General features: G+C 34.6%; 3 protein-coding genes across 3 annotated transcripts in view; 2 read left to right on the forward strand and 1 right to left on the reverse strand.

Annotated features, from left to right (window-relative positions):
• The window catches only part of LOC136812746 (uncharacterized), a 21,269-nt gene extending 19,412 nt beyond the window's left edge, over positions 1–1,857 (forward strand). The window contains exons 7-10 of the mRNA XM_067069272.1: positions 293–361; positions 856–903; positions 1,226–1,323; positions 1,590–1,857. Coding sequence (XP_066925373.1) covers positions 293–361; positions 856–903; positions 1,226–1,323; positions 1,590–1,683 — 309 coding nt within the window. The 3' untranslated portion in view covers positions 1,684–1,857. The remainder of the gene's footprint in view (positions 1–292; positions 362–855; positions 904–1,225; positions 1,324–1,589) is intronic.
• Positions 1,767–13,990, forward strand: LOC136812705 (uncharacterized). The gene is made up of 11 exons (XM_067069230.1): positions 1,767–1,777; positions 2,238–2,846; positions 3,361–3,554; positions 4,128–4,262; positions 6,016–6,168; positions 6,225–6,325; positions 6,632–6,813; positions 7,011–7,090; positions 12,617–12,745; positions 13,253–13,443; positions 13,798–13,990. Exons 1-11 carry the CDS (start codon positions 1,767–1,769, stop codon positions 13,942–13,944), a joined length of 1,932 nt encoding a protein of 643 aa, XP_066925331.1. The 3' UTR covers positions 13,945–13,990.
• Positions 13,991–19,441: 5,451 nt separating this feature from the next.
• On the reverse strand, positions 19,442–27,791 carry LOC136812748 (serine/threonine-protein kinase PLK1-like). The gene is made up of 11 exons (XM_067069273.1): positions 27,479–27,791; positions 24,353–24,460; positions 24,019–24,135; positions 23,566–23,783; positions 23,283–23,378; positions 22,897–23,068; positions 21,708–22,071; positions 21,333–21,486; positions 21,030–21,159; positions 20,577–20,690; positions 19,442–20,324 (listed from the first exon to the last, which is right to left on the reverse strand). The coding sequence occupies exons 1-11, from the start codon at positions 27,656–27,658 to the stop codon at positions 20,115–20,117; spliced, it is 1,863 nt and encodes a 620-aa protein (XP_066925374.1). The 5' UTR covers positions 27,659–27,791; the 3' UTR covers positions 19,442–20,114.
• Between the last annotated feature and the right edge of the window lie 76 nt (positions 27,792–27,867).

Below are 27,867 nucleotides of genomic sequence, written 5' to 3' on the forward strand. Positions count from 1 at the left end.
GCGATAAAGTGACTCTTAAAGAAACTTGAAAATTGAAAATTTTTCTCGACTCTCGAAAAATATATCAAAAACTCTGAAAAAAGCAACCCATACATAAATTTTTGACTTTTTCTTGTTTTGGGTACTCCTTACAGAGGCTTTTGGAATGTGAAAAACCGACCCTTACCGTCCACAGATACCCAACACCTTTTGCCTGAGTGCTTCAGGACTCTGGGAGTTCAAAATAATGACGAAGAGAAGAAATCTCTTACAAATCGCGTAATTAGACAGACTTTGGATCATTGTCTTTTAGCCTGTATCTTGGCAAACCCCCTTGCAAACACCCGAATCACAATTGGTTCTAACTCCGGACACAGACGAAGTAAGTATATTTGCAATTTAATGAATGATCCTAATAATCAGACTTCGTCAGCAAAACGTTGCTATTTTTAAATGAGAAGTTCTGAAAATTTGAAAGAAAAATTTCAAGTATTTGTATTTGTAATAAACCCTGACTTTAGTTAATTAACAAATTCAAAAGAATAATTAATTCTATATTATATTACGCTAATCACAGAAAAGAAAAACACAACACAATTCGTTTTTGTTTGTAGCTGCTAAATTAAGAATTATGTTTTTTAACTAAATTTTTCAAAACTTTTAAAATTTTAACCGAATATTTTATCTTCGGGAAAATTTTCCTTTGAATTTAACTCAAAATTCAATTTAACTTTTAAAAACAAACAACATTTTCAAAGTCTTTCAAAAGTCACACTCAAATGTTTACTCACGATGGCTAGCCACAATAGCTAGGCAACCCTTTTTTAATCTAATGCTGTACGAAAGAAATCTGATTAAATAAGTAACCGTTTTTAGGAACTTGACAGAACTATTCAAGAGTCATCCCAAGAAGCAACGAATGAAGTAACTATGAGTTCAAATATGTAATTATATTTTGCATACTTTGGTCCAAGGCTTGGATCAAAATTTGCAGCCCTCCTGTTTTGCCCATATAGGTCTTTTCAACTCTACTTTGCTCGACCGCAACCTTTACAAGATGATACGAGAAATCTGATCAAAAACATTTGAAATTAGCTAAGTTCGAGGTTTTTACATGTAGAATAATAACCCAATAAGCATAATTAGCTTTCATTTAAATTGGATTCCCCTCGATGTGACTTATGGAGAGTGCACTGTGCAAATTGTTTTCTATTTTGATGTGTTTAGATTTTTTTTATAATTACAGACGGATAATGCTGAAGTATCCTGTCCAATATGCCTGGATAGCCTAAAGAACCATAATTATATTTACAGCATGGAATGTGGGCATTGTGCAGGTTCTTCGTAAGTATTATCATTAACATTTAGACCAGATTCAGAGTACTTCCAATGAAACTGATTTTAAAAGTTCCGAAATTCGTGACAGGGCCCAAGGGACCAATTTCACATCTTGTCAGGTGTGCACAGCCAAGTGTCCGCTGTCAATTCCTTAGGACAACAATCTCCAGAGTGGAATTTTTGTTCATTTGGAAGTAGTTTTTAGCAATAGGAGGTGCTGTAAATCGTCACACTATTGAAATATTCAATATATTTAAATATTGTTGTTTCAGATGTCTCAAAAAATGGCTAAAGGAAAACAAAAAGTGTCCTCTATGTTCCAAGACGGTCGATTTCAAAGAACTGCGCAAAGTATACGTGAAATAAAAATGCTAACTCGTAAAAAGTTAGTGAAGTATCCCACATATATTCTTCATGTTCTTACTTACTGTACTTTGTTCTTATGGAAAATGTGTATATTGTAAGTATTGTAAATAGGATCAGTCCAGTTAATTTTGTCACTGGATTTTTTTATAAAGGGATGAAAGTCATTGAATTATCAGGCAGATTGATAATTGTTATTTGGGTAAATTTATTATACTTATGGAATCATTCTTATAAAAAGCGTGTAAGGCAAGGCACGGGTGTCACTCTAAGTAGAATGTAAATCACTCCCTTGACACATTGGTTAGCATTTGTAGACCCAATTTTGTATCAGGTCAGAGGTCACTCCTAACAAAAATTATTGTAGGGCTCAAGCAAATTCAACTCTGTGTTCGTTCTGCTGCGGTGGCACTTTAATGAAAGTTATGGCTAGTGTTATTATTTACTCAAATCGACTACCCCATGCATGGCATAGGGTATCTTGTCATTTAGAGCTACATTCTTTTTTCCTCTTGAACCTGCTTGAACTCACATTCATTCATTCCAATCCATTTTAGATTAATGAACAAAATGAATCCAATAAAAATAAAGAGCAGTAGAGAATTTTTGTTTCGTTTTTATCAATGTTTTGAAAAATTTGGAGAGTTGGACTCGTCGAAATCGATAACGGCAGATTACTGCTACAAAGAAATATTTAACGTATATAATGCACCGAATACGGTTGAAAGAAATCAGTTTATCGCGGAATACAGAAATTTAAGTCGCGAAATAACAAAGAAAAATTTACTGGACATTGTTCTTCCAAGTAAAAGTTGTGCTATTTGTGGAAGCAACCTTATACTTGATGATAACCCAAAAGAGATTATTATCTATGGAAATAATAAAGGAACCGTTGTTGGCAAACGCTTTTCTAGCCATTGTAGACCTTGCGGAGTGACTGATTTTTTGACTTTCTATTCTCACAAAGGCAAAAGATATTTAACCAAAGATAAATCGGACATTTTTGTTAGCACAGAAGAAACAGCTTTTAGACGTGAGTTTCTGGAAACCTTTGAATGGGAGCTTCTGCTTGGGTGCATGCCATTCCGACAAAAATGCGCAATTTACAACTGCATTCATGGATACATGTTTGAAAAATGTGCTGATGTTCCAAATAAGAGAGCAAGGTAAAAGGTTTTGAAGAAATTATTATTATTTTCAGTAAAAAATTCTCAAAAGTGTTTATTCAATTAAAAATTATGATATAAAACTTGTCAGTGTTTGCCCCAAAAAACAGCGATTTTAGAAGTCAATCAATCAGCTTATAACTTTGTTTGATATCTTTTGACGGAATGAATATTTTAGAGAATTTTTTTCATAGAGATGACGTTCTAAGATCAAGAATTCACTACAGTGAAAATGATAGTTCTAGCACTTTTCATTTTTTCTTCTTCACTTTCATCTTCATTTTCTTAAATTCTTTAAACATTTTTTTATTTCAAATTGTTCCACTCACTAATATCTTTCCAACGATATCAAATTTATTAAGATTGAAGAATTCCTTCAAAAGTGAAAGGTAAAAGAAAAAAGAGTACACACTTATCGTGAACAGATTTTAATTTGGTGTAAGACAACAGGTTACTTTTTAACGTTAAATTTAATAGAATATAAAGTAGAATAAAAAGTTTTCTTTTAATTTAGAGTGGAAGAAAACGTAAATATTGACAGGAATTATCTTGATCGCAGACGCTTTGAGGATGGTTTTCTGCTTTACTTGGTGCAAAAGGTTATTGAGGAATTCGGAATAGAATTAACAGAAACAATAACTGACCGAAACATTCTACTGGACCATATAAATGAAAGATTCTATGAAGGATTCTTACATAAATGGTCTAGTAAGTACATTATCTTGCGCATTTTAGGTATCTTGAAAATCGGCCTGGAAAAAATTTTGCTGGGTGCTTCGTGCCTTTTACATTACAGTTGATATTTTGAATGTTAGAGAGAAGTTAGCTGGGAGGTATGGGAGACCCGCAAACCTGGCTACTCTGTCTGTGTTATTTATTATCCTGGAGGCCAAAAATATTGGACAAACAGGCGGGAAAAATCATCGCAGAATTTGATCGGCTAATCTTGTATGATTTGATAAACAAAAGTATGACGTCAAACACCTCTCTATTGTTTGAAAAAGTTGCGCGACTCTTTAAATTGTTTTAAAAAGTTAACGGTTTTTTTTCTTTTGTGATTTGAAGTGATTTGAATTGAGTTAATAATTCCAATCTGTATTTCAGTTAATTTTGTTGGTATTTTTAACAAGATAGAAATATTTTTGTAACAGAGTATGGACGGCCAAGACTAGGAGAAGTAAACGTCAGAAAACCTTTCTTTTCACCGACTCTCTAAAAAATCCCCCTCCTCCTACCACCACGTAAATGAAGGGTTACAGAAGTTAAATCTTTACTTCTTAGGACATTCTTGTGATTTGCCTGGATGTAAAGATGTTCTTGTATTAGACGGCAACATGAAAACGTGCAGAACAGTTTGCTCAGTAACTAAAGTTACAAGAGTCTTATTCAAAACAATAGACGGTCATGCTTTGACTGGTAAGTAATTCTTATTTAATTGAAAGATTCCCCAAAATATTGCGAGGTTGGAAATTATTTCCTATAAGCAATAGGATCATTCATAAATGAAAAAGGGCTGCCAGATTTCATAAACATGTATTTCATCTTTTGGGATTAAAATTTGTAAATTCGATTCGTTCCCAGTGAATTTATTAAGTTTTGAATTTATTGATGGCGCCTTTTATAATACCCTGGAATTGTCTAATTTTCAAAAGCAAAACGTCAATTTTCATTTGTTGATCGATATCATTGCAGTGCTTACATTCTCAACTTCAGTTGAGCTAGAATCTGAGAATGTGTTTGTATGTTTGTATGTTTTGTATGTATGTATGTCCGCAAACTTTGGGGTAGCGTAGAGAGCGGAATAATTGGTTTACCGAGCTGAAATTTGGCACACACCTTTCTTGGGTTAAAACTTAGGGGTTTTTTTTCATTTTTTTAAATTTCGCTTTTTTTCGCGACTTATCCCCGTTTTACAGGGATTTTGCGCTTATTTAACGTCATAAAAGTCAAAATAATTGACGTCAAATACTTTTGAATGCTAAAAGTATAGAAATAGAAATTGACGTCAATTATTCAAAATAGCAATTTGTTTAGGTGTGGCAGAAAAAAATATAGCTCTACACGGTAAAAAAATTCTAAATGTACCTACTGTAGACTGAACCCTTCTCTAATCCTGATTATTACTCGTCGCTCTGGGTTTAACATTAAGCCTTACCTTTCCTATGTGTTCGTTAAAGTAGGCTTTATTTTCCCGCCCGTGTTTTCAATTTAGCCTTACCTTATCCCGAGTATCCATCTGGGTTTACAATCTATCCTTCAATTCCCGGTACCCATCACCCTGTGTTTACAATCGAGCATTCTCTTATCCCGAACACCTATCACCCTGGGTTTACAATTGGGTCTTCCTTCATCCCGAGCTCCTATCACTCTGGGTTAAGATCGACCTACTATTATCCTAAAAGCTTATCAACCTGTTTTTAAAACGTGCTTACAATTCGGCCCTCTACCTTCACACGTACACTGAAGTTGAGCCCAGTGCTTTAGCACGTTACAGTTTTTCTAACGTCGATTTTTTAAATTCATAATATGCATCACTGCAATGTTTTCTGGCATTACATCATAGACCGAACATCTGATTGGTTATAAGTGACATAAAATCAGTCAATTCATCATCGCAATAGTTTACAATAGTTTGATGGTGCAATTTTCAGTAAGGCCACTATCACTGAAAACAAGGTGCAGAACTTTTGTTTAAGTAAAACCCCATATATAGCCAAGGTACAATATTTCCTGCAAGTCAAAAAAGAGTGCGTATGAAGCACAGATCTGTAGAAGCCCGAAGGGCTAGATTTGCGGCCTTGGTCAAAAAGTGGAAGGTTTTCCTACCAGAGTCACGTGACTAAAATATGCAATTCTCACCGGTTGGAAAGATGCGAAATAGCGTTTTCAGCCTCCTTTTTTTGATCTCGCGCTCCGAAAACAATTAAAATGCTAGATCCTAACGGCCGGCACGAAATTTAAAAAGTCAATTTTTGGCTTCACTTTTTTTTACTGGAGAAAGGTTAAAGCTGCATATCTAGCCCTTCGGGCTTTACAGGTCTGTGGTATGAAGTCTCTGCCGCGCTTTGCTGGATAGTCAACATCTTGTAGTAATTGAAAAGTTTGATCAATTGACTTGATTAATTGGTCAACCGAATTAAATTGGTTCAACTATTATAATTACTTTCAGGCTGCATGAATACGCCAAAGTTCAAGTTAAGAGTGTGTCATGATCACGAAAATACAACAGCAAAAATCTCTGACTATTTTAAAGATAAAGAAATAAAGAAAGCCAAAAAAGAACTCCAGATGGTAAATATAATAACCAACCTTAGGCGGACAAGTAAAGAATTAATGATACAACAACGAGCTCATGATTCCGATGAAATGCGCTTGCAGGGAAAAAACAAAAATCGACAAAGAAACAGGAAAATGGCATTTACCAAGGCGTCATTAAAATATGTGGTACAAAACAAACAAGAACATCAATACTATATGAGGTACATTTTCTCTGTTATGTTATTATGTATTTAAATAAATGAAAACAGCTTAAATCTGAGAAAATTGGAGTTGGCGGTACTTGGCGTGTTTCCGATCCTACAATCAGATGGATATGTATTGAATCTGAATGAGAACATTTTGAATTCAGCAGGGGGGTTGGAGTAAGAATGTACTGGATGCGAAAAGTGAATATTACAGTGAAAGCCCCAAGATCATTTTCAGGATTCAGTTTTGACCAATTATGTTGAGTAAAATGAATTTGCGTGAGTCATTCTACCTAAAGGCATTCTCTTTCTATTTTGTAGGTATTATGGCACACAGGTGAGAAGACATGGGTTCGTGATGAAAAATTGCCCCACCATTTAATAAATGCTAACAACAAAGTGATTGTGAAAGACACTACTTCACTTGGTCAGCCTAGGCAAATTTTGGGTTTTGCGATCAATGAAGATGAGAAAAGCATTAAATTACCAGAACCAAATAAAAGGTACTTTTCTTTTTGATTTTTTTTCCTTCAAGCTTTCTACATATAAAAAATTATTGATTGCGTGCCACGCGAATGTTAGAAACTATGGCGAAAAGTTTAGAGTTTGATATTCTAGTCAATTTTGGACGTTAATATACGTTATTTCTGGTTTTTCATGAAGAGTTAAATTCAACTAGAGTTTCGGTTCTTGGTTTTAGGGTGGAAGTATCAGAAACTCCAGAATTGAAATGTGGTACCGAAAAATCAAAACATGTGTCAAAAAACAAAAAAACAGCAGGTATGTTTTACATTTTAAGGAGCATTTTAATTAAATTCTGTAAAAATCATGATTTAATTTTGTTTGACCCATTTTCGCTAAGTACATAAAGGAGGCCCCCCAGCGGTACCCCTCATCACGCCATCACGCAAAATTTTTTGCTCTTATCACGATCACGAAAATTACCAAAAATTTTTGATCACGTGAAAATTGCGAAAAATAGGCCAAATCACGCATCACGCCTCAAAATTTTCCCTTATCACGCATCACGCAAAAATCTTAATCACGCCATCACGACAAGAATTATATGCCGAATCACGCGATCACGCCAAAAAATACCCCAATCACGCCATCACGCAAACCACTGGGGGCCTCATAAAGCTCCTTATAAATTCAGCCTCTATTTATAAGTAAGTCTTGCGATTGCAGTCGAGTGCAACCCGAAAACTCCCTTTTTGTTTGCTATCTAACCGAAGATAGGGGAGGGCGCAAGATAGCAATCGTTTGCAAATGATTTAAATTCTCCCTACCTGAAAATTAATAAGATACTAAACTGTGTATAAAACTTGCGAGGCGATAAACTACTTCAGTTAAAACTAGGTCAGTGCGTTTCAAACACACTGTTGGCGACCGCTTTTAAAAAGGAACTTTATGCAGCATTCGTCAGAAAAGGATATTCACATCATACATTTTTTCCTGACTGTTACAAAGTCGAGAGAAGTAAAATGTGATAAAGTTTCCACTTCGTTAGTTGTTGATTCTGCTAAATGACGCACCTTACACGCCCACGGGCCCTCATATTTGAAATGATTTTGATAACTACTTCTTGAGATATTCAATTTTTAAAATTTATGACGTCATCGTTATGACGTCAAAAACCATGTTTTTGGGTAATAACTTTTTTTAAGTACAAACAAGATTCGCACAAATGCGACTAAATATTTCCCCTTACACTTGCAGATGGACTGCCTGATCGAAAAAAAAAACGTTTCAACTTGAGGCCGTCCAGGCTTGCGCACCGCACTGGGCTCGACTTCAGTAACTTTCGAATTATTTATTATTTAAAGGTCTGATTGTAGCAGTTTAAGATTTTGGAAAAAATTCTCGACCCCAGGCCCAAAAATCAAAATTTTCAAAAAAGAAATATGGTTTGTCTCTTAGCCAATCAGATTGCTTATATTTTTCAAGTTCAGGAAAGGAAAACAAAATTCGAGTTATGGAGCCAAAAAACGGGAACATTCTATATATGGAGGTTTTTTTATAAGAGTTTATTAGGAGATTTTCATGCTGCCAACGAATCTGTTCGAGTAATAGAGGTTCGAGTTATGGAGACTCTACTGTATTTAAAAAAGTAAGCTCATCTCCAGGATAAGATGATAAAAACTTCGGGCATTACGATACGCTTATAAAAAGTGTAGGCTAAAAAAATAGAAAAAAGGGCTCGATACTGAAAGGGTTAACAGCATACACTCTTTTTTTATAAGAACAATCAGGCTTAGACTGAAACAATAGGTCTATTATTCTAGACAATAGAAAAAATAAGAACAAGCCTAGGCTTAACTCAAATTTCATGGTTCTTATAAAAAAAGAGCGTAACGAGGGTTCATAACAAGAAAATATCAAAGTGAGGAGCGTTGCATATTGTAGTCATGTGATTTAAAAATTACACTGAATGTAAACCTCAGATTAAGCATGATTCACCCAAACCAATTTTTTATAGAATCTCTGAAATTTTGTTAAAATTCGATTCAAAAGACGTTCAGATTTTTGGAGCAGTGGAATGTGGATAGTCGTGGAATGTCTTTTTTTACTTGACCACTTCCAAGCCTTTTTGGACGCAGAAAGATAAACCACGTGAAAAATATTTCAGGCTGGCGTATATGCTTATGTTATGCTTAGGAAATTTGCAAATCTGAGCCTTCGTATGCTTATAAGCGTTATGCTTATAAAAAAAAAAACATGTATACTTTTTCATACTATATATATTTGCCTAGTACATCAGGATGTGCGAGGATGTCCCCTACCTGGTGTCTAGTGCAGTCGGCTCCAAAGGAGTCTAAGGTGTTTACACCTTCGTTGATTCATTTTTTGTTTTCTTGGGACACGGAAACAATTTTTTTGCAATTGCAACAAAAACAAATTGTCGCAATCGCAATGAAACTTTACACCGTGTCGTATAGGCCTAGCACACGAAACAAAATCATAAAAATGAAATCAAAGCAACTCCACCATTTTGAACGCATGTCTTGCGTGTTGAAAATGGGAAGATTATGTCATAATTTTTTTGAGTTGAATAAACGAATTTGATTGGCTAAATGAAAAAAATATTTCAAGGAATCTTCTTAAGGTGAGGGGACACGAGGGTTTTTGTATGATTCTCATTTGCAACATGAAAATTTTGTTGCAGAAACAAAAACTTTGAGTGAAAAAAGTTGCCAATCAAGGAGATTTAACGTGGGACACAGTGAAACATATTTATGCGATTGCAACAAAAAAATGTTTTTGTTGCAATCGCATAAAAATTGTTTCCGTGTCCCCGTAGCTTAAGTCTACCTGGAGTTTGTTGTCATCTTGTACAGGCCGCTGGGGTAATGTCGCCTGACTGTCTTGAATGACAGTCAGCCTGTCCCAAGCCAGGATAAAGACAGAGGGACCCAGAGAGGACTAATTACCCTTTCATTATAACATCGTCTCTCTAAGAGGAAAAAGAATTCGGCCATTCTTTGTTGTTTGTAGATCTGACAGGAGAAAACACTTCTTTTTCATACTATGTATATAATGTATAGTAAAAAATGTATAACAAAAGAACAGTAAAGCTAAGTTTGTTAAAAATCAAGGAAACCAGCAAAAATGGGATAGGCCAAATCAGTAGTTTTTATTGGAATCATAAAGGCAAAGGTCAAGGAATTGCATTGTGACCGTTTTGTCATTTTTTTTTTGGGGGGGAGGGGGTCAGCCAAAAAGCGAACGAAAACGAACAGGGGGAGGGGGCCAGAAATCTAAGATTAAAAACGAACTTTTCACGCATTTCGTGTGCTTGGTTGAAATTACCTTGGATTACCTTCATGTTTATATTTATGTGGAAGTTTGTTGATATATGAATCTCTTGACACCAATCTAACTACATGTTTTTTTTTATAAGCATACAAAAATCCGAAAACAGGCTCAGAAATGCTTAGGTCGAAAGCTTAATATAATAAGGCTGAAAAATGCTTGAGGGGATGCTTAAATCTAAAGCATAAATTTAGGGAAATACTGAAAATTGGTAAAATTCCAGCCAAAAAAAGCCAAAATCAGGAAAAAAACATTTTTCGTTAGCTCAAGTAATGCTTGCCATATGCTTAATTTTTCCCCATATCTGAGCCTAGATATGCTTATAAGTGCAATGCTTATAAAAAAAAAAACATGTAATCCACAAAAGAGGAGATGCTTTATTCTATCGACTTCTTTGTCAAGAATATATGTCAACCTGAAATATTGGACAATAGTTTTTCTATCGACTTCTTTGTCGAGAATGTAAATCAATCTGCTCAAGCAGACAAGGTTTATATTTTTGCTGTGTACATTGGAGCACTAAGGGGTTACTCACATATCGATTCTTCCCACGACTAACGTCAAATTGACGCGAAGGGGTGGGTGGGTTAGAGTCTTTGATGCTAAGAAATTTCACCAGAAATATTGATTTTTAATATGTTTATTCTGTGACAAATGTTACTTTCGATATTTCTTTTCCTCCTTTTACATACCTAAATATTCGTTCACTTCGCTATTTTACAGAAATTTTAACCAAAACAAACGGCCCGATGTTTACGTGTCTCGAGTTCCTTTTGTTCAGACGGTCCGCACGGCCCTTGAATTTCGCCCACGGTCTGTCTTTTGATTATGATTATGGAGATAATTAATTCCGGCAACTTTCTGAAAACAGTTTAGAAATTATCTGCCTGAGCAAGCCGTAGCGAAATTAAAGATGGCTGACAACGAAACAACGATGAAAGTGAAGGAGAAAATTTTCATCGATTTTTGATAATTTTTGAACTTTGACGTTAAGAGGTGGGGGGGTGGGGGGGTTTTCAAATTAGCGCCAATTTGATGTTAGTCGTGGGAAGAATCGATAATGTGAGTGACCCCTAAAAGATAACACAACAACAATCCAAACAAGAAATGACGTCGCCGTTAAAACATTCAAAACTATACTCCAAGCCAAGGTGCGATATGTTTATTAAATACACGCTCACAATATCTCTAGTCAGGGAAAACAATCACACATTCAAAAGTGTCTTTAGTCAGGAAAACAACCAAAACAATCACACAAGTTTCAAAAGTTTAGAAAATCAACAAAACCTCTGACCTCATGAATGTAAGAACCAAGCATTAAAGACTTTGTTTTGGAGTCACTCGGTAAACGAATCTCATATAACTTGTTCCAGAGATAGTTCATATAAGAGTTTGTATTTCAAAGCAAAAATATTTCTCGTAACTGCCCATTTTTCTCATCAATTCTTCAACTTGAACCAGTTTCACATCTCAATAGAATGTTAATACCATTTTGCCAACCATTTAATGTCCAAAGTGATGGGGATGTAGCGTTTTCTTCATGTCAAGCAAATGTCTCTGAAAGCTTTAAGTTGGTTGGTTTGGTATTCGGAAGAGGTAATCCATGGATATCTTTGTAATCAATGATGAAAAACTCTTGAAATTACTGATGATTACAGTTGAAATTTTAGCCTCACATTTCATGTAATTATTGGTCGACAATTAGATGAAAATTGTATGTTTTTTGTTCGTCAGAAAAGAGTTATAACTTTTAAAAAGCCAAGAGTGAATTTTCGTCCATCTTGTATTTTGATCTGAATTATTCGTGTCTTGATTACTCAAAAACATGCGCGTAACATCAAGGTAAATCCGTGCGATTTTGTCTGAATAGCTAAGGCAAATGAAAACAAAAACAAGCTTCGCAATGTGGTGGCGGATTGCCCCTTTAAGGGCGCAAAAAGGGCGTAAGTAGCCAAGGATCGGAGAAATGCCTTTTTAACTAATATTTCCCCTTATAGCGGGGAAATATTCAAAAATAATTCCAATAACATCATTACTTTGATTTCCATCAGAATACGCTTCTTTTGATGTATAAATTAGTACCCTTTTAAGATAGTGCTATTGGTCTGCATTGGAGTTGGACACGCCGTAACTCGCTGGAGTGATGACATCATTTTAGAATTCTGCTGACGTAATCAAAATTGAAAAGAAAATTTTAGTTGAAAGATGGACTTTACCAAGACCTATCTCTGTTTAAAATTGGATACTGGATTGGATAAGCCATTCTCGAGAAATTCAATTTAGAATTTTAATGATGTCAAATTTTCGTTTCTCGCGAAAATGAACGTCCAAAATTACCTGAGTTCCAAAAAGAATAAGTTTTAATATTGGATTTTGCTATCAGAAGTTTACTCCTTTTTTTCGCCACTGCCAATTATTTTGTGACGGGCTTTACAGACGCTAGAGCGTACAATTCTACAAATACGAAAATGTTTTCTCTAAATGCCGTTTAAGGAATTCTTGTAATGGCAAAGCCTTGTGGTGTAGTCGTCAACATCAAAGAATTATTCACCTGCGAATCAATTTCCCAAGTATATGGTCATTTACACGATCTTCTGAGTCAAGAGGAATACAAACAAATCAGTATAACATTTTTTAAACTATTTTTTTACTCCAACTACATATATCCTTGCTTCCTGCCTAGAGAATTTCAATTTCCATGCTTTTTTTATAAGAACACGAGCCTGAAATTTAGCCAGAAACAGGTCAACCTTTGTGCTGCGGCCTTCTGTGGCTTTAGGTTTACGTGTTGACGAAAAATGCTCAAAAGCCGGTCAAAATCTTAAAAAAGTCAATTTTCGCAAATTTTTAGCACTTTTTGACTTTTTTTGACAAAATCTCGGTCAAAAGACTAAATTTGAAATGTTTTTCTGCTAAACCAAGAAGCACAACTTATTTCCGTCAACTTTAACCGAAAATGGTGATTTTAAATTGAAAATCAGGCTTACAGGAGGGTTTTATTCTCTCCAACAGTCAATGTCGGCATATGCCGACGCCGGCAGTTAAAGGATTAATGGTTCCAAAAATTCAGAATAACCATTATCATTTCAATCTGATATTTATATTTTCCTTTTTATCTTTTATATCTAGAGTGTCTTGTTTACGATGATGCATGTCATCTGTTAAAATATTCAAGGAATCCGGTTAGAAAAGATAAAACCAATACAAGCAAACTTATTTCGGAATTAGATATGCGAATCGATCGATTTCATTATGATAACCATGTTGATCCCTGGTGCCGAAGAGTTTGTAATCCAAAGACTTCAAACTACTTAACTGGAGTAATTTACTTACTGTATTTATTTTGAACGATTCAGTTTTCATTTTCGGGTATAAAATCGTTTTAGAGATCGCCTTAGAATAATCTATTACCTCTAAAGTCTTGTCCTCAACGGTAACTAATTCACCAGTTTTAAAATATTTCCGTCTTTATGTGTTGGTTTATGAATTGTCTGATTTAAGTTTAGGTGCATCATAAAATCTGTTAAAATATATATAAGCTGATTGTCACAGCTTTTTTCCGAATTTGTGAGTGTGGAAATTACTATCTACAAACAAGTAGGACACACAGATTACCCAAAAAGACAAACTAGCTAAACTTAAACTACCAATATATTGTTTCCGTTAAATTTCAGGTAAACACAGAGGCTTGTGAACAATTGTTTTCTTGGTTCTCAAAGTACGCACCCATGACGAAACATATGAACAGGCAAAGATACATCTTTTTGACACTATACATGTTGCATCTACATAACAAAAAGAAATTAAAAATGAATTACTAAAGTTCAATTAAAGAGAAGTTAAGGTTTATGAAAAGAAAGATTTTATAGACTACACGTTTTTTTTATAAGCATAGGTATATTTGCTCAGCCTCATTATGCTTAGCAATATTCTATTTTTGAGCCTCAAATATGTTTATACTATGCTTATGTAATGACGTACGTCTTTTACCCTGTTGGTTTATATTTTCCGACCCCAAATATATTACCATTATTTTAGTAAAAATGCTCTAACATTGCGCAATCAAATTGTGTCTGATTTTATTTCTACTGATTTCTGGTAGATTTTGAATTCAATCTTTTGAGATTAGCCAATGCTTAAGTTTTTGCAAGATTTGAGCCTGGATATGCTTATAAGCGTTATGCCTATTAAAAAAACGTATATATATCCAGGCTGTAAGCTTTTTTCATATTTTTTATGTTTCTGGTTTACAGCCTGGTTCACCTAGACTTCACCTGGTTCGCCGAAGCGCATGCGTACTTTGACGATTCAAATATTACGCTTTAAAAATTGCAGACCATGGGTTTACAAGGATCTAGGTAAACCAAGCTGAAGCTGTAAATAACAGAAACAGCAAAATAAGAAAATAATTTGCAGTTTGGATATCCAGGCTAGTTATAGACATATCATTGAGTTCTAGCCCGAAGGGCTAGAGGCGACTCTTCTGGATGGGAAATGAAGCCACTTATTTCCCATCCTAAACGCCCGCGTGTAGTTTTTACACAAACGCCGGATGAAACTAAAATCCATCGCTAGGTTTCGAAAAATGTAGTCCTCCAAAACAAAAGTTCCACTAGATACAATCCATGGTCATGATTACGGCGCGTTCTATGCGCGATTGGATTGGAAATAAGTGGCTTCAATTTATCTTGCCTGAGAAGGGTTAAAGATTCGCCTCTAGCCCTTCGGGCTTGAAACTCAATGAGACATATCATAGAAACTGATTGTATATATTCTTGTATTCTTGTAAGATTTTGCTTTCACATCAAATATTATTTAGTGATAGATTTTGGAAAAGGTCTCATTCAGGGAGCTTTTTGAAAAAATATAAAAAATGCGAAAATACCGCCATAAATATTGTTTATAGACAATCACAGAAGCATCAACTGACGCATATTTCGACCAACAAAAGCTTAGTTTCCACTCAAATACTTATATACCCTTCTTCTTATTTACCCATTCTGTTCCCTGCATTTTTGAAATTTTATGCTAATTTTTATAAATGTTGTTTTTGGAATCATAGGTTAAAACTATTCTACATACATTAGTGTATTTCGGACAACATTAGCTCTAATTTCGCAAAGGAGAAAGCAGCTCATAAAAATGAACAAAAACAACTGTGTATTGCATTTTCAGAATATATTTTTTCAATCTTAGGATAAACAATAAATCTGTTTTTTATTTGGAGTAAATATAAAAATTAGAAACTAAAAATATTACCCCATCTACCAACGGTGCATCTGATGTACAAATCAACACTCAAAATCAACGAATCTTCAATCTTAGAACATATTTACCGACGTGAAAGAAATTTCAAGAAATACAGCTCAAAATCTATTACTGATTGGTTCAGAAAAATATAAAAAAAAGCAAAAACGTCTTCTTTATTCTCAACCAGCCAGACATCTAAGGCCATATATTTTAATTTTTAAACGAGATCATTAGATTGTTGATTAACTTTAGTAGTTCCAACTTAAGTAAAACATTTTTGAAATACGGGCCGTTACTAGTAACCCTGCGGGGCCAAGGGCGCCGAGTATACACCCGGCACAGTGCCAACCTGTCTAAAAGTCTTTCTTAAGAAGTGACAATTCATTTTAAATGCCACAAAATATTCAAATTCTATTTCTCGTTATAATTTTTTAACGAAATGATTAGTTTGTTTAACTTCACCATGTCATTAAAGTAACTTTAGAAATTCCAACTTAAGTAAAACCTTTTTGAAATACGAGCCGTTACTAGCAACCCTGCGGGGCCCAGGGCGCCGAGTATACACCCGGCACAGTGCCAACCTGTCTAAGAGTCTTTCTTAAGAAGTGGCAATTCATTTTAAATGCTACAAAATACTCAAATTCTATTTCACGTTATAATTTTTAAACGAAATAGTTTGTTTAATTTCACCATGTCATTAAATTAACTTTAGAAATTCCCACTTAAGTAAAACCTTTTTGAAATTCGAGCCGTTACTAGCAACCCTGCGGGGCCCAGCGCGCCGAGTATACACCCGGCACAGTGACAAGCCGTCTAAAAGTCTTGAAGAAAAAGTGAGAATGCGTAAAATCAAATCCTAAAAAAGTTTACTTGATGTCTCACCTCCTACCGCCATCAAATTGTTTACGGACATTAAAAAAGCAACAAATAATGTATTTTCCCAACCAACAGGAAGCTTAGTTTGGACTCAAAGGCTTCTAGATCATGTTAAAAAAATTAAAAAGTTTGGTTTGTTAAAGGTTTCCACGTAGAAACGTGATTGAAATACGAGCCGTTACAAATAAACTTGTGGACCCATGCTAATATAATGTTAGATAAGATATACGCGAAACTTTGAAACATTTGGGGCGATTGTAATAGCTCTTAATCGCAAAAGAAAAAAGTGATTTTCTAAAAACATGTGACTAACTAAAAAACAGCACAATTTGTACTACGGCACTATTGAAGTGCTTATAAAAAGAATGATAATGCTCGTCATCCCTTGTTTACTTTATAAAAGCCAATACCCGAAAGATATATCGCCTTCAATTAGAAGTTATTAATTAGATTCCTATAAACTAAGTGCTTATAAGAAAAATAACAATGCTGATCATGTCATACATCCTTTGTTTACTTTATAAAAACCAATAACCGAAAGGTATAAGTGCTTATAACAAAATATGTGCTCGTATTGCGCACAATGCCTTGTTTATTATAGAACAGCTAATTACAGGAACATATAGCAGTTTTGTTAAAAACTTTTTATTTGATTATTATAAAGTAACAGTAACATCCTTTATACTTTTCAAATTACAACTCTTGAAATCCAATGGACTCCATTTGTGGAATTCCCCCAAATCCAATTAATCGAATCCATTTGTGGAATTCCACCAAATCCCCATTTCCAAGCATCCTACCCTCTTTCTTACTGTTTCAAATGACAACTCTTAAAATCCAATGGACTCCATTTGTGGAATTCCACCAAATCCAATTAATTGAATCCATTTGTGGAATTCCACCAAATCCCCATTTCCAAGCATCCTACCCTCTTTCTTACTGTTTCAAATGACAACTCTTGAAATCCAATGGACTCCATTGGTGGAATTCCCCCAAATCCAATTAATCGAATCCATTTGTGGAATTCCCCCAAATCCCCATTTTCAAGCATCCTACCCTCTTTTTTATGGCTTTCCAAGCATCCTACCCTTTTTTATTGTTCTCAAATGACAACTCTTAAAATCCAATGGACTCCATTTGTGGAATTCCACCGAATCCCCATTTCCAAGCATCCTACCCTCTTTTTTATCTTTCTCAAATGACAACTCTTAAAATCCAATGGACTCCATTTGTGGAATTCCACCGAATCCCCATTTCCAAGCATCCTACCCTCTTTCTTATGGCTTTCAAATGACAGCTCTTGAAGTCCAATGGACTCCATTGGTGGAATTCCCCCAAATCCAATTAATTGAATCTGTTCGTGGAACTTGTTTTCTTTTTCATTTCATCAAAGATATTATCTCCCTAGTATATTGTGCAAAGAGATATGTTAAAGCAGGGTTCCATGGCAAGCGACACTTCGATTTGGAATTTGATGGATTTTGAGTGGAATTCCAATATGCCTTAATACTGGACATGAATGAGGGTAGGTTTTATGAGGTTCTAGAAGTGCATTGTAAGGGTGTACTTTTGAGGAAGTGCACTGTAAGCATGGATATATTTTTGGGCAAAAATGATAATTCAAGACTAAACCAAACTTACTAAAAATTTTCATTCTCTTCTTTTTACTTTCAAAAAGCCCATATTTGTATGATTCTCACCGTTTTTAAATATCCCAGGGTAATTTGACTCACATGTTTATTTTTCGTGCGAAAGAATCACGAATTATATCACGTGACCGGTGTAAAAAATGTTGAAATGTTGTCACGTGATTTTTTTGAAGAGACAAAATACATTCAACGTTTGCTAAAAACTTATTGAATGAGAAAAAAATTATTGGCAATAATTTTTTTATTGGCAATATTTTTTTTATTGGCAATATTTTTTTTATTGGCAATATTTTTTTTATTGGCAATAATTATTGAATGGAAATATGAAATAATTGAACATGAATATAGAAAATTGAATATAAATATGGATATTGAATAAAAATAAAAAAGTATTGAATTTTGCTACATGCGGCCAGCCATAGTCAAACGCATTTCACAGAATAATTTCCTATGAAGTGAAATTCAAGGTTTTACGTAGTAATATTTTTTGTTCCCAAGCAGGTCCTCTTTCAAATGAAACAAAAATTTTTCGATTTTGACGATTTTTTAATTGCCGATGACGTCATCGATGACGTCATTTTTTGAGCTATTTTCCTTTATAGCTTCTCAAATATTGATTTTCAGGTATATGTTATTATATTTTTTGGAATCTTTGGATAAATATCTTTCATTTGAGCCATGAATGAGCTTCGAATTTTCACTTTCATTTTCAAGCCCCAGCAAAAGTGATGACGTCACATGTGGACCAGCAAAATGGTCAAAATTTTTCTCACTACTCGTTTTTGTGATCTTATAGACTTAATTGATCATTTAAAAAAGTTAGTTTGCTTTTAACAAGTCTGTGCACACGAAGAACATTGTAGCTCTCACTAGTTTATTTTGTATCAGGCAACCTTCATGCACTTTTCATTCGTGAGATATCGCACTTCAAATCACACATATATTTTTCAGATAACATCATTTTATGAGCGTTTATTTATCCAAATGAAGATTAAGTGGTATCAGGCCGATCCGTAGTCAATTTGTCTAAAAATTGGTACCTTTATCTTTATCTATTATTTTTACATCGTTGATTGAACCATGCTTCATGATGGGCATTGCTATTAATAATGTTTTAGTGTGAAAAAACAACGAAATATATGGAAAAAGTCCGATGAAAATCAGCAAAAACGGTGATTTCCGGCCGGAAAAGAATTTTTCTCAAAAATCGGACTCGGCCATGTTTTGGGCGTTGCTTATACGCATCTTTATGCAAAAAATCAGAAAAAACTAATGATGTAATCTCGAGAAAATGCCAAAAAACCGGTTTTTCCGGCATTTTCGGCTGGAAATGAATTTTTTTCGAAAATCGGGCTCCGTCATATTTTGGGCATTACCATTTTGCATCATTGTGCCAAAAATCAGAAAAAACTAATGAGCCAATCTCGAGAAAAGCTGGTAACAGACGCACGGACGGACGGACAGACAACGGTTAATTTATAGGACCTCCAGGTAGGTCCAGCAAATAAACAAAGAACAATGAAAAAAAACAAAAATTATTTTTGGTTAAATTTTTTATTTTCCAAAAAAAAGGCTAGTTTTCCATTAAAAAGTGATAAAATTTTTAACAAACTAAACAAAATGGAAATATTTTATATTATGTACAATGAAAATTTTTGCTGAGGCTGAATTTCAGCAGAAAAGAAAAAATAATAAATTTGAAAATTGTGAATAAAAAAATTTTGTCATTCGATTTCGCGCATAACTTAAAATTACGAATGGATAAAGTAATACCAAGTATATCGATATAAAAACATGAAAAAATTAAATTAAAATTGGGTCACGCTCTTTTATGCCCATCAATACATGAAAAGGCCATTTAGACCTTACTATATAAAGTAATAGAAGGTATAAACAAATTATATCAGGTTAAGCATCTAATCTTACTGCACACAAAACAGAACTTGAATGCTAAATTTTGTTGATAGCAGAAACCGAAAAACTAAACAGAATTCTACTTCCGATGAAGATAGGATAAGTTCAATGTGTAAGAGGTTAAAAGAGCCCCAGAGCAAAAATTGTTTTACCATACCAGCTCTACATGGTACAAATTTTAAAGCCGCTATATCATATTAGTAAAAATGTATGATAATTTACTCAGGCAGGGTTGCTGTTATTGAGAAAAGGATATCCCAGAGTGACTACGACTCAACATCGAGCCAAGGTCAACACAAGACCTACTTCTGGTCGTCCCCGCTCAGCTTACGTTGGAGTCGCTCAACCATCGTTTTGGCGTATTTCAAACGCGTAAAGATTTCAAATTTACAACCGTATTCCTCGATAGCACTAAGTTTGTACGTATTAAAGTTCCTATCTTGATCGATGTATGTTACAGCCTCCATCTTAGGGCAGATAATGACTTTGGTGTGATCTTGAAAGAAGTTGATCTGTAACAAAGACGAGAGAATTGCCTTTTTTAATCCGAGCAGTGTCAATGGTATCATTTATGTGTGATTATGCTATAAGTCAGTCTACCCATTGATCACCATTACAAGATAAGTACCCAGTGCATGGATTTTTAGACGAGCAACTATTTCAAGGTTATATATCATAGTTCTGAAGCAGTAGAAGCCACCGCCTACCTTGCTCTTAGTTTATAACTTCATTATTACTTTCAGAGCTTGATTCGAAATTTTTACCTGTAATATACCAATGTTCAAGTGCAACACAATGGCTTCACGCGTTCGGAACCAAGCTCGTAGGAAAGGCAAACGAGCGGAATCTTGTGGTTGTGGGGTGACTCCTGAACCAGCCTAGAATGTATCAAAATAGTACATTTTACAGCATTTAAACCAAACGTTAAAGAAAACTTGTTTCAATAACCTTCAGCATAATTTAGGATGAACAAGTACAATCATGATTTAATAAAATATCAGGCTCAAGAGAGTAATCAATACAATGTTATTCCTTGGGTTTCCCCAAGTTTTTGAACAAAACGAGGCTCTTTTACCTTTTAAACTTATCGAAATTCATATACGGTTAAGTAGCTCAGAGTAGCTGCTTGTAAAAACGTGAACATTTAGCAAAAAATTAGGTGTTCCAGGGTCTGTCAAAAATCTCTCCAAATATATCGTGAGGAGAAATCTACTTACCTTGAGGAGGTTTTCACTCATGTAATTGTGGAAATATTCTAACAGTGTTTTCTTCTTGTTCAATTTTTCTGGCGTTTTGTCGATGGTGAAAAAGGACTCGTGATTATGTTTGTCGATGTATTGCATATTCCTAAAGGAAGACGAAAGACATCATGCTTATGGATTGCAAAAGCAAGTAAAAAAGTCCCAAATGCTTTTTCAAAACAGTCTCCGAACTTCAAAAAAACGGGATTAAAGTCTGAAGTGGGACAGCAGAGATTTTATACGTATTTAAAATACACTTTTTAATAATTCATGACATACTTTTCGTTTTCATTCATCAAAAGTCTTGTGGCGTCATTGAAGAGGACACCAACGCTGCCATCAGACAAGTTGTAACCAATGCCATATTTATCAGAATAATCAACCCATTTGCTGATCCAGGTGACTGGTGTCAGAGCTGGATCCTCAGCCTCGCCTGTAACAATAAGAAACAAAAGCAAGTTTTATGTAAGGGTCATCTCAATTGAATTACCCCCTTAGTTTGAAAGGGCTTTAGTTTGATTATGGGCAATAAATTGTTAAGTTTCAGATCTTAGTATTTTTATTTCCGATCATTTTCACATCCATTTAGGATGAATTCATGGTATGCTCGATAACTTGAAAACCCATTGGTACATGATAACAAAATAATCTTACCGAAATTGTGTGCTTCTTTGTCCGAAGGTTTCGACTGGATAGTCTTCAATAGGATTTTGTGCAATGATGAAAGATAAAAATCTTTGCCATCGTCTTCAACATTATCAACATCTTCCTCAAGTTCATGACCCATACCGTCTTTCACAAAGACCGCACGACTGACATTATTCTTTTCAGCAGCCATCTTGCTTTCTGGGATGGACGAGAGGAGTTTCAGGTCACGGTTAGCTTCACCCAATGGGCGTCGGTCAGTGGTGGTTGAAGTTTGGTGTTGTGACTCTTTGAAGCGAGGAGCCATTGTCAAGCAACTGTTTGGTAAGGATGATGGAGTGTATCCTTCTTCAAAAAAGCGATCAGCACGCACCTGGATAAGGAGAGTGGTAAAAAATTCAATTATGCTTTTACGACTATTGTAGTATAGTACATTCCAAGTTGATTTATTCCAGCCTAGGGGGAATTTTGTTCGATTTTTTGGAATCGCTTGACTGTTTTGTTAGAAGCACTTGTTATACATTTTTGGAAAGCTAAGGGGTAGGGGAATCGAAATTACTATGTTTCCAATTTTTTTCGGACACTTTGGTGTGATTTTCGGACAAATATGACGGTCTCAGGCAAAAGTCATAGGGTTAAAAATTAACGAAAATTTTAGCTCGATCAAACCCTTGAAAACCGTGCTTTTCAGCCAGAAACAGCTATTTTGTCCAGTTTTTGCGCTTTTTGAAGCTCAATATCTCGAGTTAGGTACTGAAATCACCTATACTTGCAATATATCTCTAATCTTAATTTTTTGAGAGCTTTCCAAAAATATACAACAGGTCTCCGTTTTCTCGAGCTAAAATTTTCGTTAATTTTTAACCCTATGATTTTTGCCTGAGACCGTCATATTTGTCCGAAATCCACACCAAAGTGTCCGAAAATAAAATTGGAAACATAGTAATTTCGATTCCCCTACCCCTTAGCTTTCCAAAAATGTATAACAAGTGCTTCTAACAAAACAGTCTAGCGATTTTACAAAATGCCCTCTACTAAGCCCGAGCATACTTTAAAGGGAAAAAATAAGTCAGGGAAAGTGACAAAATTATTAATTAGGCAATTGACAAAGTTTTCTCTGGTGAAAAACCTTTCTAATCAAATTGGGAGCTAGAAAAACTTTTTTATAATCACGCAAGATTTTGAAGAATTGACAGACCTCTTTCATGGTTGGTCTAGTGCATGGGTCAGGCCGCAACATTTTGATGATGAGCATTTGTGCTGACTGTGGAACCCTGGCAGGAATGTAGTATTCATTCTTTTTTATACGATGGTATGTCTCCTTCAGAGAGGTTGTTTCGAATGGTGGTTTGCCAACAAGCAGCGTATAACTAAGAAATAATGGAGAAAGATTTGTTTGAATGAGCGTAATTTGAAAGGCAAGGGCGACCTAAAGAGACAAGTTATTTTCCTATACACAATAGATTACATATAGAGATTAAAAAAAAATCAAAAAAAGGTTTTCACTGACCATCAGATTTTCATTTTAAGAAGACCAAAAAGATTACATCATGCCTGTTGCACAGCATTGGCTATTTTACTTACAGAATGCATCCAACAGACCAAACATCAACTTCAAAACTATGTCCTTTTTTGTAGAGCACTTCAGGTGCGATATAATTTGGTGTGCCACATAGTGTCCTGATAAAAGAGATTAAGAAGCATTTGAAGGTTATAGAGATTTCAAGTGTTCTATTTGTTTAATTTGTTTTCTCAATTTGTTACTGAAAACATTTCAAATGTACAAAAGATCCAAAAAAGTGTTTAAAGTTTTCAAAAAAAAAAAAAAATTTGACAGATGAAAATACAAGCTCATGAAACATCTTACTTTTTTCGTTCACCATCAAAATCAACTCTTGTAGCAAGTCCATAATCTCCAATTTTGACTTGGAAATCATCATTTAGGAAGAGATTTCCCAACTTCAAATCTCTGTGAATAATGTGTTTGTTGTGTAAGAAAATACATGCATCCACGATTTGTTTCATGTAAAATCGAACTTCTGGCTCTGTAAGAGCCTTTCTTCTTTTGTGCAATTCCATCATGGACTATAAGTTGAAATGATAATATGATAAAACACCACCAATTTTATCTTTATCAACGTTTAATAACACAAGGTAAATCGAAATAACATCTTAGGATTTAATTTAGAAATATGTGTGTAAATTTTGATCTTTAAGCAGACAATGTATTGAAATTGCATTGATGAACTATCAACAGATTAAGAAAATGGATTCAAAACATTATACAAAATATATTGTTTAAAAGCAATACAAAACACACCCTCTTTCTGCAGAGTTCCAATATTATATAAACGTAGTGGGGATCTTCAAAATAGCTGACAAAACCAACGACATGTTTGTACTTCAACTCCCTGTGAATTTGAATTTCTTGTGCCATCTATAGAATGAAACAAATGCACATTTTTATTCAAAACTATTCTTAAATGGTTTGAATGTTGCTATTGCCCTGTATAGACAAAACAGAAATAGAAACCCTAAACGTAAAAAGAATAGAAAGGAGAAGATAAGTAATAACTCTGTTTTTTTTATTAAGTATTACGAGGAAATAATTTTCTACTATTGTATGGTAAATCAAAGTTTAGGTTCTCACTTACCTTATCTCTTTGATGTGACTTTGTAAGAAGGGATTTAGGGACGATTTTTCCAGCATAAAGTACTTTTGTTTCCATGTTTGTCATCTCGTAACATTTTGCAAATCCTCCCTACAATTAAAAGGAAAAAAGTCTTAAAGCCGGTCTCCACTTGCGTGTGCTGATATCGCACCTTGTGGCATCAATTACGTCATAAAAATGAAGCGTGCACTAGCAAAAAACCACTACATCAGATTGCGCCAATGGAATTGATTCATTTTTCTTTTGACCAATAGCATAGAAACTTTGCTTGAAAAAAGTGCGATTGCAGCGCTTTATTTTGGCTATTATTAATGGAGGCCCTTGATTTGGACATAAATTCTGAAGCAAATTATTTTCTCAAATGGCTTTGGGTTAGAAACTAACTAGACGGTTCCTGTCATCGCAAACACCGGTTTAGCTTGCGCATTAAAAACCCTTAGGATGACAAAAATGGTATTGCTGATGCTCCTGGATGCTCTCTAACTATATTTAAGGGGGATATGAATTAGTTTTTGATCAACCACGGGAGTATATCGAGTAGTGTGAAGATGTCTCGTAAATACATACTTATAATATATGCTTCAAATGGAATAAGAGAATGAGACTTGAAATCTTCACCATAAATATGAGCTTAGTAAATAATAAACCTTCAATTATGAGAGTTTCTTCAGGAAGTTTGAAAGCGATTTCAATCTAATCGAAAACGGGAACTTATTGAGCAGTAAAACGTCAAATTGAGAGCGTCAATATATTATCAGTGTATAAGAATGGAAAAGATATAAAAAATGTTGCTGTATTTATGAATTTGAGGTCGACATGACGCGTCTTAAAAGAGCAAATAATAAATACTTTGATTTCAAAACAATCATGGGTATATCCAAACAACAACTTATATCCACTTCTTGCGCGGAAGACCTCCGTTTCTTACCTGCGCATTGACTATTTAAAAACTATATTTTCGGACACTTTGATGTGTTTTATGACGGTCTCAGGCAAAATATCATAGTAATATAACTATCCTTCACAAGGTAAAAAAAATCTTAAATCTACAACATAAACTTTTGGAAATTGAGCGAAAACTTTTGCAAATCATGAGAAAAAAAGAAACCCAGAGAGACCAATACTTTTCAATTCAATTACAACTGTTGTGTAGTTAAAGCAGCTTTTTAGGTCTAAGAATGATAACAAGGCTAATTTTCTTGTGATTTCCAAGTTGATAGAATTCATAAATTGTGAGTATATACTTTTAAACAAACACTTTCAGTCATGGGTAGTCCATAGTATCTTTCACAATTTTACCCAGTTTAGTAGGGGATCAATCCTTATTATCCATACTGTAGGCCTGGCAAAAGTTTTTATGGTCAAAAAACCTCCGAAATAGGCATCAAAATTTACGACTTATCAAAGTTGATTTAAACGAAAATGATTGATACCATCGAATAGAGCATGAAATTCTGAGCAAAAAAAAAAGTATACTACAAAAGTCTTGTACTCAAAAATATAAAGAAATAAAGGCTTTCGAAGTTCAAAATTCTGTCAGTTGGACAGTACCGTAGGATCATCTAATCTCGACATAAGTCTTGCAATCTCGACATAGCTGTAGGCTGGTCTTCGAAATAAAAAACCAAACATAAACAAATACATACCAAAGTTATCAATCAATCACTAAATTGCACTCTCTCTCTATCACGTCACAGATTGTTAATATAATATGAGAAATGTGAACTGTTATTACTTATATTTAAAAAGAACACTTTAACGATGTAGTAATCACTAAAAAACTAATTAGCATGCTTTCAACGAAGATGCCCAAATCACAACAACATTTTGCACGCGAGGAATTTTTTAGTAGACCTTTTTACCGTGAACCGAAAATAATTAAAAGAACCCGGTTTCCTTATGAATTTGAAAAGGGACCGGGTGTGCTAGGTGCGGCGCCTAGAAGTTTAACGCGGCCTCCTAGCGCCTAGAGCGTGTGCTTGCAATAAATAATAAGGAAATGGAAACCAGGTCGACTAAGCGCGCGACTTGAAGCGTAATAAAGTTGTAAAATTTTAATGATGGACACGAGAAAGTTACGAAGAAGTTTGCATGCGTTTCGTGTGTTGTGTAAAACTGCTTATAATTTGGCTGTTTTTTTAATTGAAAGGATTACAATGTTTACTGAACTTCTAGTTTGATGGATGAACTTGTTCGATAAGAATGATACCAAGAATTTCATTCAAGGTTTGTTTTGATTATTTTACAGATCCGGTGTCGAGATTGCAAGACGTATGTCGAGATTAGACGATCCTACGGTATTATTGATTTCAAATGATTATCTTTGAACACTGTGACCTTTTACACAAAATGGCGCATGTAATGATAAATAAACTAAAATGCTGCGAATGCCCAAGAATCGCTCATAAAAAATTGGCAATAATGAAATTTTTGAGTGAAGGAAACATCATCGACACAAAAAGTCTGATGAATTTGCTGACTCTGCGAATCAATTTTTAAGAGACGGTCGGGTGATGCGAAACAAAGATATTTGTGATTGCGGGCTAAAATGTAAATAAAGCCTTGGATACACAGGGACGAGGTTGGAATTCCACTTTTTAAAAAAGCTGTCAATTTTTCACTCACTTTGGGGGTTGGAATTTTACCAACAATGTCAGTTTTTTGGCCATAAAAACTTTGGCCAGGCCTAATCTGTGGGCCACCTCTCAAAATGCTATTCTACGCAATGCTTCCGCACTTGTTGAAGCTTGTCTGGCTTGTGATCTAAAATTTTTAACATTGTCTACTTTTTTCGAAAAAACAAGCAAAATCTCTCCTTTTTTGGATAAAGTCACTGTCAAGAATTATTGTGAAAAATTTCTAAATAGGAAATACTCCTAAAGCTAAAATACACATGATTTTAAGTTTAAGATCCCATTCCCCCACAACCCACAGTAGGCCTTCTCATATTTGTGGCATGTTTGGGCTAGGTCTTGTCATGCATGTTGTTTTGATGTATACAAAATTTCTGCAAGAAATTCACCCAGGTCTGGAAATTCACATGCACAAGGATTATTTCTCGGGTATTTAAGCCGGGCTGCATGTGTTGTGAAAATAAATCAATTATACCTTTCCAAGAAATCTTCCTCGTTTGTATTTGATACCAGTTGTTTTATCTAGGATTTCGTCTGCCAATTCTGGATCTTCCTTAGGAACTTTATCTGGAGGTAGTGTTGTAATCTTTGGTTTCTCCAATTTTTTAGAGCCATATTTTTCTCTGCCTGCTTGATCTCTGGCTTTATGCATCATTTCTTTGGTAAGTTTAAAAGTCCAATTATACTTCAAATGAAAAACTTATGAAAATATTTATGTCAGAGAGACTAAATGCCAGAGTGTACAATGTGTATCATACCAATTTCAACGGCCAAGCTTCACTGTCTTTTGATTCTTGTCATTTTCCTCAGTTTGATTCAAATTTTATCGCCAAAAGCCATGATTGGTTAAAAATATTCAAGCGC

This window comes from Clytia hemisphaerica, unplaced genomic scaffold, assembly GCF_902728285.1.
Source record: "Clytia hemisphaerica strain Z4C2 unplaced genomic scaffold, Clytia hemisphaerica genome assembly, whole genome shotgun sequence".
NCBI classification, from domain to species: Eukaryota; Metazoa; Cnidaria; class Hydrozoa; order Leptothecata; family Clytiidae; genus Clytia; species Clytia hemisphaerica.

What these genes read in the sequence shown, in the direction of transcription:
- LOC136812705 (XM_067069230.1), top strand. An exon ending in ATTCTTACATAAATGGTCTA is followed by an intron (nt 3,555 to 4,127) that starts GTAAGTACATTA and finishes TTTACTTCTTAG; the next exon opens with GACATTCTTGTGATTTGCCT. An exon ending in AGAGGAATACAAACAAATCA is followed by an intron (nt 12,746 to 13,252) that starts GTATAACATTTT and finishes TTTTATATCTAG; the next exon opens with AGTGTCTTGTTTACGATGAT.
- LOC136812748 (XM_067069273.1), bottom strand. Translation starts at nt 27,658, where the DNA reads ATGATGCATAAAGCCAGAGATCAAGCAGGCAGAGAAAAATATGGCTCT. An exon ending in TGAGTGAAAACCTCCTCAAG is followed by an intron (nt 20,691 to 21,029) that starts GTAAGTAGATTT and finishes GATACATTCTAG; the next exon opens with GCTGGTTCAGGAGTCACCCC. An exon ending in TGAACATTGGTATATTACAG is followed by an intron (nt 20,325 to 20,576) that starts GTAAAAATTTCG and finishes TCTTTGTTACAG; the next exon opens with ATCAACTTCTTTCAAGATCA.